At 39.6% G+C, this 12,411-nt stretch overlaps 1 protein-coding gene across 1 annotated transcript; it reads left to right on the plus strand.

The window, feature by feature from the left end:
• Positions 1-6,685: 6,685 nt before the first annotated feature.
• Positions 6,686-12,315, plus strand: LOC798445 (caspase-3-like). Its single transcript, XM_087271517.1, has 4 exons — positions 6,686-7,007; positions 8,715-8,878; positions 9,079-9,211; positions 11,793-12,315. The coding sequence occupies exons 1-4, from the start codon at positions 6,704-6,706 to the stop codon at positions 12,059-12,061; spliced, it is 870 nt and encodes a 289-aa protein (XP_087127643.1). The 5' UTR covers positions 6,686-6,703; the 3' UTR covers positions 12,062-12,315.
• The last annotated feature ends 96 nt before the right edge of the window (positions 12,316-12,411 follow it).

A 12,411-nucleotide genomic window follows, 5' to 3' on the forward strand; every position in this document is an offset into this window, starting at 1 on the left:
CATCTTCTTCTACTTGGTTATATTTTCCGCAAACACCAAATCTATTTTCATTGGTACGCAGATGACCCCCAGCTCTACCTATCCACCAAACCCAACCTCAAACTCCCACCTTCATTCCTTACTAACTGCTTTGCAGACATCAAATCCTAGTTCACCTTAAACCTCGTGAAATTAAATGACAATAAAACTTCTCCTTATAGGTACACGATCCACTTTAAACAAATCACTTTTCCATTCCCACTGATGATTCTGTCATTACCCCCTCTCTTCAGGTTAAGAGTCTGGGGGTCATCTTCGACAGCACCCTTTCATTCACTGCACATGTTAATAATATCACCCGGCCTGCTTATCTCCACTTTCGAAATATAAATCGTTTACATCCTTCCCTCACACCTCACTCAGCTGCTATTCTTGTTCATAGTTTAGTCACATCCCGTTTAGATTACTGCAATTCCCTTCTGTTTGGCCTCCATAAAAAACTCTTTATAAAATTCATTATTATTATTAATAAGACGGCGCTCACTGAGCATCTGGGCCCGGTTTTTCAAAAGGTTTAATCCGGATAAAATTGATCCGGATTTAGTAATCCTGTTTTTGCGATCCGTGATCACATAATCCAGCTTACTTTTTGAGCCAGTTTTTCAAAGCAACATCGGATTGGATCAATCTGATCCGGATAGGAACTTTTCAGGATCACTAAATCTGGATAACCAGTGCTCAAACAGGATAGGACATCACAATGTAGAACTAAAGATATGTAAAGAGTAGAATAGCCAGCGTGGGGTCAATATATCAATATAAAATTTAATAATTATTAAAATAATGATAATAATAAATAAGAAAAACAAGAAAAACCCCACCCCATCCTCTTCCAGCAGTCCGCTCATCTGAGATCTACAACACTGTACAGTGAGGATATTTAAAATAAGTTTCAAATATAGATGTATTGAATAAAAAAAAGACTTAATGTCAAAAACTCCACAATAAGTTCAGACTTCCTCATCTGATGTGGAGAGAGCAGCTTGTCTGTGCGTAGCCATTAGAAGGCAGATCTCAAGTCATTGGCCTTGGTTTGCTGCAGTTTGGTCAGAGTGAGTTGTTTCTCTGCCAGATGAAGCTGTGCTTCTGCCCTTTAAGTCTCTTTTTGCAATTGTTGAAAGAGATTTCTAAAATCAGTCATTGCCATTCTTTGCACTTTTTTTGTTATTCTGTAATCATTGCATGCATCACTAATAAATATTCTAAAAAGAAAAATATTTTTCATTGTGATGAATATATATATCAATTAGTGACGTAATAAAATGTATTGTTTTTGGTCAGTTTTGACAGCTGTTTGGGGGATTATTTTATGAAGCCAAACTCGTTCTACTTTGCTGTAGGCCTATACTGAAAGGCTGAATACGTTAAAGCCTATACTCACTATAGCCTGACGGATGAACAAATAAAATCAAAACCTTATGAATAAATAGCGTATCTCGTAAGATACTGCATGATCCAAAAATAGATATAATTTATACATTTTTTAAGTTTTCATTACATTTTAGGCATGAAATCCACGCTAAATCCACCCTTCTGATGGGATCAGTTTAATCCAGGTTTTTTGGATCAAAGTGATCCAAATCCTACAAAAAAGGTCTGAAAAACCCAAACTAAAGGTTTGATCCGGATCAAAACCAAGATTGGATTACATGATCTAATCCGATTATGTAATCCGTTTTTTTTTTGAAAAACCCATTTTCAAGATTTGATCCAATCCCTTATCCAAAATCCTAGTGGATTACTTTTGAAAAACCGGGCCCAGGGCTTAATTTGTGCCGGAACACTCCAAATCCGGCACCGGCACCTCTGAAATCTGATCCAGCACCTCATTTTACCAATCCCTCTCCTCCACCGCCCTCCTTCCCCATCTGCTGTTTACTTTCTTTTGGACTCCCAAACCCTTCTCACTTTCTTTCGCGACACCCAGCCCCTCTTACTTTTGTCCGTGACACCCCTCCACCGCACCAACCCCAATGTGTTCCGGGACCATGCAATTCACAAATTAAGCACTGCTGAGAAGTATAGATTCCCCTTCACTATACTGGGGTGTTAGGACCCACAGACCGCAGATTAAGCCCCTTACTAACACCACTTCCAGCAGCAACCTGGCTTTCCCATGTGCTCTCCCATCCAGGTACTGACCGGGCTCTGCAGAGATCAGTGCATGAGAGTTCATGCAATGTAACCCATCATTGTGCTGCCTGTTGGGTTATTATTAACCCAGCTGTTTTTTGAGGGCAGTAACAGACCCCTAAAAACTAATTTCTTTTGTCTTTACCATCAACAATATACTAATTTACAAGATACTAGTTTTCAGCATAAAGACTTAACTATTTAAAGACCTAATTAATTTAATTAGGCAAGTCATTCGATAATAATAGTTTGCTCTATTGAAAAAAATATATATTTCTTAAGAGGGGCTAATAATATTGACCTTAAAAATTCATTCATTCATTCATTCACCTTCGGCTTATTCCCTTTATTCATCAGGGGTCGCCACAGCAGAATGAACCACTAACTTATCCAGCTGCAACCCATCACTGGGAAACACTCATGCACACACACTCATACTGTACATAAAGAGCAAGATAAATGGTGCTGTAGATGTAATTATGGTATTTTTGCTGTAATTGATGTACAGTAAGTTACTGTAGATTCTACCTGAAATTGTAAATAAAAAAAGAAAAGAGATTTTTCTCCATTATTGAAAGGCTTCTGTCTGCTTCCTGGGAATCTGTGCAGGAGTAAACACCTTAAAAGTACCTGCAGGAAATGATTTATTGTTGATTAGGCGTGCAGACACAGAGTTATTAAGAAGAGATTGGGGAAGTAAAATAAAGCAACATCAGTGATTATGACACAGAGGGTTTGCCCACAAATAGCAGCAGATGCACGGCAAAAAATGCCTTTGATACTTGGAGTTTTTGCAAACATTAAATGCCAGTAATATTTGCCAGATTTACTGGCTTAATCTTGTTCATTTTAAATAAATCTGCCATTGACCTTGTTAAAGTTAACTGCATGTTTTCTTTTTTGTTTTAAAACCAATGCAAATATGCAAAATGTTAAAATTTTTTTAAATTCTCATTTTTTTAATATTATTATTATTGGCAATATGCATTAATTTTATAAAGCATGTCATGTGTGTGTGTGTGTAAATGTTAGCACAATAGCTTTAAAACACAGCCCCTCCCCTGCCATCCAAAGCCACGCCTCCTGAAATTACAAACGAGCTCCATGAAGATGACAGAGACCCACTAGATCATGTCATTCACCTGTTAGAAAACTTTACAGTACTTTATAATACTGTATATAATATAATAAACTGTATTATATCTACCACATTATCAGATGTGTAGCAAGCAGAACTTGTCATAATGTGCAAAATTTCAGGATCGCCGCTCTTACTCTCTCAATGCACTTTGTTGTAAAGCGACTACTGTATGCTTACTGTTTGGCTGGCGGCATGCAGGAATTACACTTATCACTAAGCCATACTTACATGCTATTTCAGAGCGGGTATTTAGAGTAGCGGTAAACAATTCAAAATGAACCAATGTGAATATGAAAGCATCTTCAGATCAGTAAAGCAGGCTAGGTGGAATAGCGCTGTTTACCAGAGATGTATAGCTACGAAGTAGAACTACTTCACTACTGTACTTAAGTACTTGTAACGAGATGGAGAATCACAAAACACAAAAGTCCATGTGCAGCAATTTAGTTTGACGAAAACAGAGTTTGCTAATCTTGCACAGGAACTTCAAGCAGGATACAATAATCTAGAAATGAGTCCAGACAAAAGAACTGACAAAAAAAAAAAAAAAGCAAATACAAAAACAGAGCAGGAATGCAAACAAAAACAATCAAAAATCCAAAAATCTGCAAATACTAAACTGGGTATAAGTGCTAACAAAAACAAACAAGATTTCAAGAATAAGCAAATACAAAACTAGATCACCAAACAAACATACCAGACATGAGGGACAAACAAAATCCTAAGGCAACTAAAACACAAGACAAAAGGGTTCATAAAGACTTAACAAACAAATTAACAAGCAAGAAACAGCTGTAACAGAATACAACCAGAAGTGCAAAGGATTATAGGAAATGAAGTTAAACTACAAAACAAGCTAGTGCCCTCAAGTGTCCAAAAGAGGGCACTGCAACATGTGACAGTACAAAACGGCTGTATGCTGTAGTTTTTTTCTCCTACTTCCACTTTTACTTCAGTGCATATTTTCCATGAGTTTAACACTTTTACTCTGATAGATTTATTATGTGCAACATCGTTACTAGGGGTGTCAAAATTATCGATATCGGTTCAGTAACAGATCATAGCCGGTCATTACGTACTGACGTCATTTATCTCCTATGCGTGATGTCGCAATACTATGGCGAAGGAGGCGAGGGTGAGTAAACAACACTCTTACTACAATGAAGGCAGCACAGCACACAAGCTGCTTTCACTACTACAGAGAAATGCTGTAAAACTCCATCTTTACCCCTCTCTCTCTCTCACTTTGGACATTTGACCCGCTGGCCTGTTTGTAAGGTGAATTTTCTTCTCCTCTTGGCTGTTAAAGCGATACTTGTGGATCCAGACACGAGCGTGCCTGAGGTGTATTATGGATTACCTGTGATAACCACGTATTATGCACATACAGACTGTAACCGCGGCTGTTCTTCCCGTCTTCCCGTTATCGGTAAACAGCGCTTTCATTTCTAAAGCCGATCGTAGCCCTTTCTGTTGAGCAGGTGAAGACAATAACCCAATATAGGGGTGTAAAGGCTGATTTATACTTCTGCGTCAAGCGCAGTGGCCGTCGCTGACATGCACCTTTTAAAAAATGTAACTACATGTTACAACGACACATAGCGCAAGCTCGGTGATTGGTCGGCTTGGTAGCGCTGACGAGTCTGGGCGGGACCGAGAGCCGCGCGAGCCTGATGGAGTGATTGTTTACAAGTGTGGAGTCCCGTGAAGGAGCTCCTGGTGGAAAGTTTTGTTTTGTGTTTGCCTCATAGTTAAAGTTGTTGCACGTCCGCCGGTTCCTGCCTCAAAATGAGCGAGTTTGAGCCACTTGCACATTCAGGAAGTGTTCAGGAAAAGCAAAACAGCAGCGAAGAAACTCGACACAGAGACACATTAACACCTCACTGCCAGCTAGCATTTCGGAAGTGTTAATGCAGACCAACAGAGACAGCGCGCAGAAGTATAAATGCACAGCTACGGGCGTTGCATGCGCCGTGGGTCACGCCGGTCACTTGACGCAGAAGTATAAACCAGGCTTAAGACCTCGCCTGTCAGCGCTCAAAAAGCAAGCGGGATAATATTCAAATGAGTTTATTTGCTATAAATGCTCATACTGTCTTCTGTGCATGTGTTGAAGTTTTGTTTGATATATTCAGAAAGAGTGTTTACTTTAAGCAGGTCAAATTAAAGGTACATTTCATATATCTTACTGCTTGTATTAAAGAACAAATTTGTTTTACAAATAATATTCATTCATTTTCTTGTCGGCTTAGTCCCTTTATTAATCCGGGTCGCCACAGCGGAATGAACCACCAACTTATCCAGCAAGTTTTTACGCAGCGGATGCCCTTCCAGCCGCAACCCATCTCTGGGAAACATCCACACACACATTCACACACACTCATAGACTACGGACAATTTAGCCTACCCAATTCACCTGTACCGCATGTCTTTGGACTGTGGGGGAAACCGGAGCACCCGGAGGAAACCCACGCGAACACAGGGAGAACATGCAAACTCCACACAGAAACACCAACTGAGCCAAGGCTCGAACCAGCGACCCAGCGACCTTCTTGCTGTGAGGCGACAGCACTACCTACTGCGTCACTGCTTCACCCTCAAAATAATATATAAATATAAATAAATTTATAGATTTAAATAAATAATTCTAGTCTTGTGAAGAAAAAATCGAATTATGTATGGAAAGCATCGTCAATGCACCGAGTTATCGAATTGAACCAAATCGATGGCGTGATAATCTTCACCGAACCACACCGTGGTATATAAATACACCTATTATATAAATACATTTAGATCAGGGGTGGCCAACCCTGTCCCTGGAGAGCCACTGTCATGCAGATTTCAATTGCAACCCGTATCAAACACACCTGAACCAATTAATTAGGACTTGAAGACCACGTGATAATTACAGGCAGGTGATCTGATTTAGATCATTTACTTTAATCATTACTGTTGAAATGTAGAGACTTCCAACCAGTACAACAAAACATGTTTCTGCAGAAGACAAGTCACTTACTGCACTTTTAAATATGCATTATTGCTCTAAATAACCTGTATGATCGTTACAGTGATGCATGAAAAAAGAAAGACTTGTTATAAGGAAAAAAGAACCGCTACAATGATTTCCATCAAGGGTTGCATGCTTAATATGCTGTTATAGCCAGGAAAGCAACTGTAGTCAGGCCTTCGGGAAAGTCGCTTTGTTACTTTTGTCCATGCTCTCCCTTATTGAAATGCTTCTGTCTGCTTCCTCACAATCTGGACAAGAGCAAACACCTTATAAAGCCCCTGCAGGGATCTGTTGGTCCTGTTTAGGCATGCAGAGTTATGTGCAAAATTGAAGAACTTGTGCAACATCGGTGGTAATGAAACAAGCGGTTTGCCCAACAGATGAGATTACAATGTGCAAAATTGGGCAGGACTCACATGGAGACTCGTGCAACTTATTCTGAGACGAAATTTGCCAGATCAAACATCATGTCTTGCAGATCTCCTCTCACTGCTGGTAAGAGTGTGAAGAACAGGGCGCTGATCGTCTCTGTGGAAAACTTTTATCCTGGGGCCTATTTGTGCAGGAGAATCGGTGTGAAGAGAGACAGTCGAAGGCTTTACAAGATCCTCAGCGAACTGGGCTTTTCTGTGGACATCAGACTGGACATCGAGGCGGAGGAGATTTATCAAGCATTTAAAGCTGGTGAGACTTCCAATTTCATATCTGCATCCACAGTTGAAGTCAGAATTATTAGCCCCCCTGATTATTTTTTCTATGTTTAATGCAGAGGATTTTTTCAACATTTCAGCACGTAATAGTTTTAATAACTCATTTCTAATAACTGATTTCTTTTATTTTTGCCATGATGACAGCACACAACATCTGACTAAGATACTAGTATTCAGCTTAAAGTGACATTTAACGGCTTAACAAGGTTAAGGTTAAAGTTAATTAGTCAAGTTTTTGTATAACAGTGGTTTATTCTGGTGACAACCCAAAACAAAATATTGCTTAAGGGGGCTAATAATAAAATGGTTAAAAAAATTAAAACTGCTTTTATTTTAGCAGAAATAAAACAAATGAGACTTTCTCCAGAATAAAAAAATATTATAGGAAATACTGTGAAAAATTCCCTGCTCTGTTAAACATCATTTGGGAAATATTTGAAAAAGAAATTGACGGGAGCGTGAATATTTTTGGCTTCATCTGTATGTCATGCAATAAATAAAATGTAAAAAGTGATTTACTGGCATCAAGTCTGTGTTTATTAGGGAAGGCAAGTTTATTTCTATAGCAAATTTCATACACAGTGGCAATTCAAAGTGCTTACATAAACAGGAATGAAAGAGACAAGTGTAAATAAAATAGAAACAAATAGTATAAAAACAGATGAGAACAGCGTGAATATTGCAAAACACCGGTGTATCGTATTTTCTCACTTTACTCTGGCACTTCCTCATTCTGGTGATCAACCCTCCCCCACCCCTCAACCCCCAAGGACTTTTTCGGTACCTATTAATCTATTGGACATCTCCAACAGATTAGACTTTTCACCTACAATTAAAAGGTTAAGCTTAACAGCTGTAATTACGTGCCCTCCGATTTCAACTTTCTTCTGGACGTAAATCGCACGGCCCCTTACTTTATCCCCTCTTGGGAGTAAATCGCTTTAGCTACCCAAACGTAATAAAAGTTATTGATCTCAGCCAGACGACAGGGACTTTAACCCCCCCCCCCCACAACAGATATCTGTGGCGAGTCATTGTCTCGGATCTCACTTATATTAATGACGCTGCTATCCCACAGAGACAGATCTACCAGTATGGTGATGGCCCAAGTTAAATATTATAACTGCTCAATCAGATACAGTTTTTCTCACTTTATTCTGGGACTTCCCCGTTATGGTGATCACCCCCCCCCCTCCCCTGTGGACTTCCAACAGATTAGATTTTTCACCTGGAATCTAAAAGTTAAGCTTTACAGCTCTAATAACTTGCCCCCCAATTTCAATTTTCTTCTGGAAGTAAATCGCACAGACCCTGATTTTAACCCCTTCCCAGGAGTAAATCGCTTTAGCTAGCCAAACGTAATAAAAAGTATTGATTTCAGCCAGACGACAGGGACTTTAGCCCCCCCCACAACAGACATCTGTGGCGAGTCATCATCTTGGATCTCACTTATATTAATTACGCTGCAATCCCACACACCACACAAACACTAGCACGGAGAGAACATGCAAACTCCACACAGAAATGACAACTGACCCGGGACTCGAACCAGTGACCTTTTTGCTGTGAGGCGACAGTGCTAACCACTGAGCCACAGTGCCAGCCACAGTTTGGACTGCAAACTAATAAGGTTACAAATATAATCCTTCTGATACTAACAAAGCGCATCCTCCATCCTCAGAGAGCGAGCAGACGGTCAAAGAGTGCTTTGTGGGCATCATCTCCAGTCACGGTGAAGAAGGTGTTGTGTTTGGTTGTGATGGACGTGCTGTGAATCTGGCCGAGATCTACAGCTGCTTCAGAAGCCCAATAATGAAGGACAAGAGCAAACTCTTCCTCATCCAGGTATGATCTGTGAAAGTACTCATGGATGTAAATTTCAAAACAAACAAATGACAAAACTGCTAAATTGATTTGTATGTATATTGCAAGTGTTCTGGTAATTTTTAATTTTTGACTTATTCTGTTTAAAAAGTGTATAATTTGGATTTATAAGTTGAATTGAGGATATCATTTAAAAAAATCTTCCATCTTCTGCTGTGCAGGCTTGCAGAGGTGGAGATTTGGATGGAGGTGTGGAGCTGGAGACAGACTCTTCATCCTCAGAGGAACAGGACATCCTGTCTGAGCTTCTTTCCATTCCTATCGACACTGCAGTAACATACGCCACTTCACCAGGTATGAGTTATCGCCTACAAACACTTCAGTTTAGTCTTCATTTGAGAATTTTCAGATTGCATTGCTATTCTCTCCTGAACAAGATTTCGAACTGTAAAGGGCAATAATTTACATTCTAAGATCAGTTATTAACTGCAGATGGTGCAATAGGCTAATTGTTAAAATAGCATTGAGCACCATCTGCTGTTAAATGTTAGTTTAGAGTGCCGTCTGCTGTTAAAAACTAGCCAAAAACGAGCCTTAAAAGCTGTTGTGTATTGAAAAATAACCTAGAATGCCATCTGCTGGTAAAAACTAACCAAAAACTAGCCTAGAGCACTTACTTCTGTTAAATATTAGTTTAGAGCGATGTCTGCTGTTAAAACTAGACAAAAAGTAGCCTAGAGCCTTATCTGTTGTCAAAAACTAGCCAAAAACTAGCCTAGAGTGCAGTCTGCTGTTAAACACTGGCCTAGAGCGCCATCTGCTGTTAAAAACTAGCCAAAAACCAGCCAATGCAGTCTGCCGTTAAAAGCTAGCCTAGTGCGCCATCTGCTGTTAAAAACTAGCCAAAAACTAGCCTAGAACGCCACCTGCTGTTAAAAACTAGCCTTTGTCCAATCTGCTGTTAAGTACTAGCCACAAACTAGCCCAGAACGCCATCTGCTGTTAAAAACATGTCAAAAACTAGCAATGAATGCCATCTGCTGTTAAAAACTAACCAAAAACTAGCCTAGAGCACTATCTGCTGTTAAATATTAATTTAGAGCACCGTCTGCTGTAAAAACTAGCCAAAAAGTAGCCGAGAGCCTCATCTGTTGTTAAACGCTAAACAAAAATTAGCCTAGAACGACATCTGCTGTTAAACACTAGTCAAAAACTACCCTACAGCACCACCTGCTGTTAAATGTTTGTTAAGATAGCCATCTACCGTTAAAAACTAGCCAAAAACTACCCCAGAGTGCAGTCTGCTGTTAAACACTAGCCAAAAACTTGCCTAGAACGCCATCTGCTGCTAAAAACTAGCCAAAGACTAGCCTAGAACGCCACCTGCTGTTATAGATTAGTTTAGCGCGCCATCTGCTTTTAAAAACTAGCCTGTGCAATCTGCTGTTAAGCACTAGCCACAAACTAGCCCAGAACGCCATCTGCTGTTAAAAACTTGTCAAAAAACTAGCATTGAATGCCATCTACTGTTAAAAACTATCCAAAAACTAGCCTAGAGCACTATCTGCTGTTAAATATTAATTTAAAGCACCGTCTGCTGTAAAAACTAGCCAAAAAGTAGCCGAGAGCCTCATTTGTTGTTAAACACTAGCCAAAAACTAGCCTAGAACAGCATCTGCTTTTAAACACTAGTCAAAAACTACCCTACAGCACCACCTGCTGTTAAATATTAGTTAAGAGTGCCATCTACCATTGAAAAATAGCTAAAAACTACCCCAGAGTGCAGTCTGCTGTTAAACATTAGCCAAAAACTAGCCTAGAACGCCATCTGCTGTTAAAAACTAGCCAAAAACTAGCCTAGAGCGCCATCTGGTGTTAAACATTAGTTTAGAGTGCCATCTGCTGTTAAAAACTAGCCAAAAACTAGCCTAGAGCGCCACCTGGTGTTAAATATTAGTTTAGAGCAGTGTTTCTCAACTGGTGGGTCGCTACCCAAAAGTGGGTCGCAGAGTGTGTAGTAAAAACAACAAAAGTTAAATTTTTTGCTTATTTTGCTTATATCAAACTTTTATTTTGAAATTCCTGCGCCACAACCCTACCGTTTGACATGTGAAATTTCATTTAATCATAGCAACAAATATGTCGAAGCGCATGTACGACCCCAAATATGTGAAGTATGTATTTACATATATTGACAACAAAAAGGCTTAAAGCCTCAGTGTCATATGTAGTGAGGTGCTCTCATAAGAGAGCATGAAACCTTCTGAATTAAAACGAAATTTAGAAACCAGACATGTTTTATTAACAGTTCAGTTTAGTTCATGGTAACTAAACCTTTCCTTACCCTAACCACTGTTTACAGTATCTGTCGTTTTTACTTTGTAATATTTCTATAATTTGATCTATTTTGTTAAATGACAGCAATAAATACTGTTTATTTGTAAGTCTTGGTGAATGTCTTCTGATTTATCTGTCACTACTTGTGTGTGTTAACAAATAAATACAAATTAAGTATAATTCCTAAAATTGTATTATAGTTCAAAAAAATTTGGGTCGCGGCTTGATGACCGTGTAAAAATGTGGGTCCCATGGCCAAACCAGTTGAAAACCCCTGGTTTGGAGTGCCATCTGCCTTTAAAAACTAGCCAAAAACTAGCCTAGAGCGCCACCTGGTGTTAAATATTAGTTTAGAGCGATGTCTGTTGTTAAAAACTAGTCAAAAACTAGCCTAGAGTGCTACCTGGTGTTAAAAACTAGTCAAAAACTAGCCTAGAGTGCTACCTGGTGTTAAAAACTAGCCAAAAACTAGCCTAGAGCGCCGCCTGCTTTTAAAAACTAAACTCAGACTCGATTCAAGTGAGAATATTGATGCATTTATAAAATCTCAGAGTTGTTTTCTTCTTCAGCTCAGCGTCTGCGGTTGTGTTGTTTTCAGGCTACGCTGCATTCATGCATCCTCTGGGCTCGGTGCTGATTCAGACTCTCTGTGATCTGCTGGAAAGCGATGGAGGTCCAGATCTGGAGATCACCAAACTCCTGACTCGACTGAACCACCAGGTGGCCTACAACTTCCAGGCCAGAGGGAAAATACTGGGCGGGAAAAAGCAGATGCCGTGCTTTGTGACGCGCTTCACTAGAGAGGTTTTCCCATTCAGGAAACCCATCGATGAACCCAGGAGATCACGGAAAAGCTCCATCAGCTGAAGATCACAGAACAAAGACGGACTGGAGATAATACATGTCATGAATGTACTTTTTCATGTGCAATCTTCTTTCATGAACATAACATCGCAGTTGCATCAGCAGCAGGAAGTCAACTGTTGGGACAAGCTATGAACCTGAAATCACACTGTTATGATGGACACACACTGATAATATGAACATAATCCCAATGAAATCCTGATTCGGGAAACACTTGAGTTATGATAATCCTGATTCACATATCGAAACTAAAGTAAAGCCCAGGTTTGTGTGACTCAGATTACGTCACAGTCATACTTTGGCCTTTTACTGCCTTCAAGGTGTGTGAGATGTTTATTTCACATTCTGTACTT

Source organism: Danio rerio, chromosome 10 (genome assembly GCF_052040795.2).
Source record: "Danio rerio strain M-AB ecotype USA chromosome 10, GRCz13ab, whole genome shotgun sequence".
NCBI lineage: Eukaryota > Metazoa > Chordata > Actinopteri > Cypriniformes > Danionidae > Danio > Danio rerio.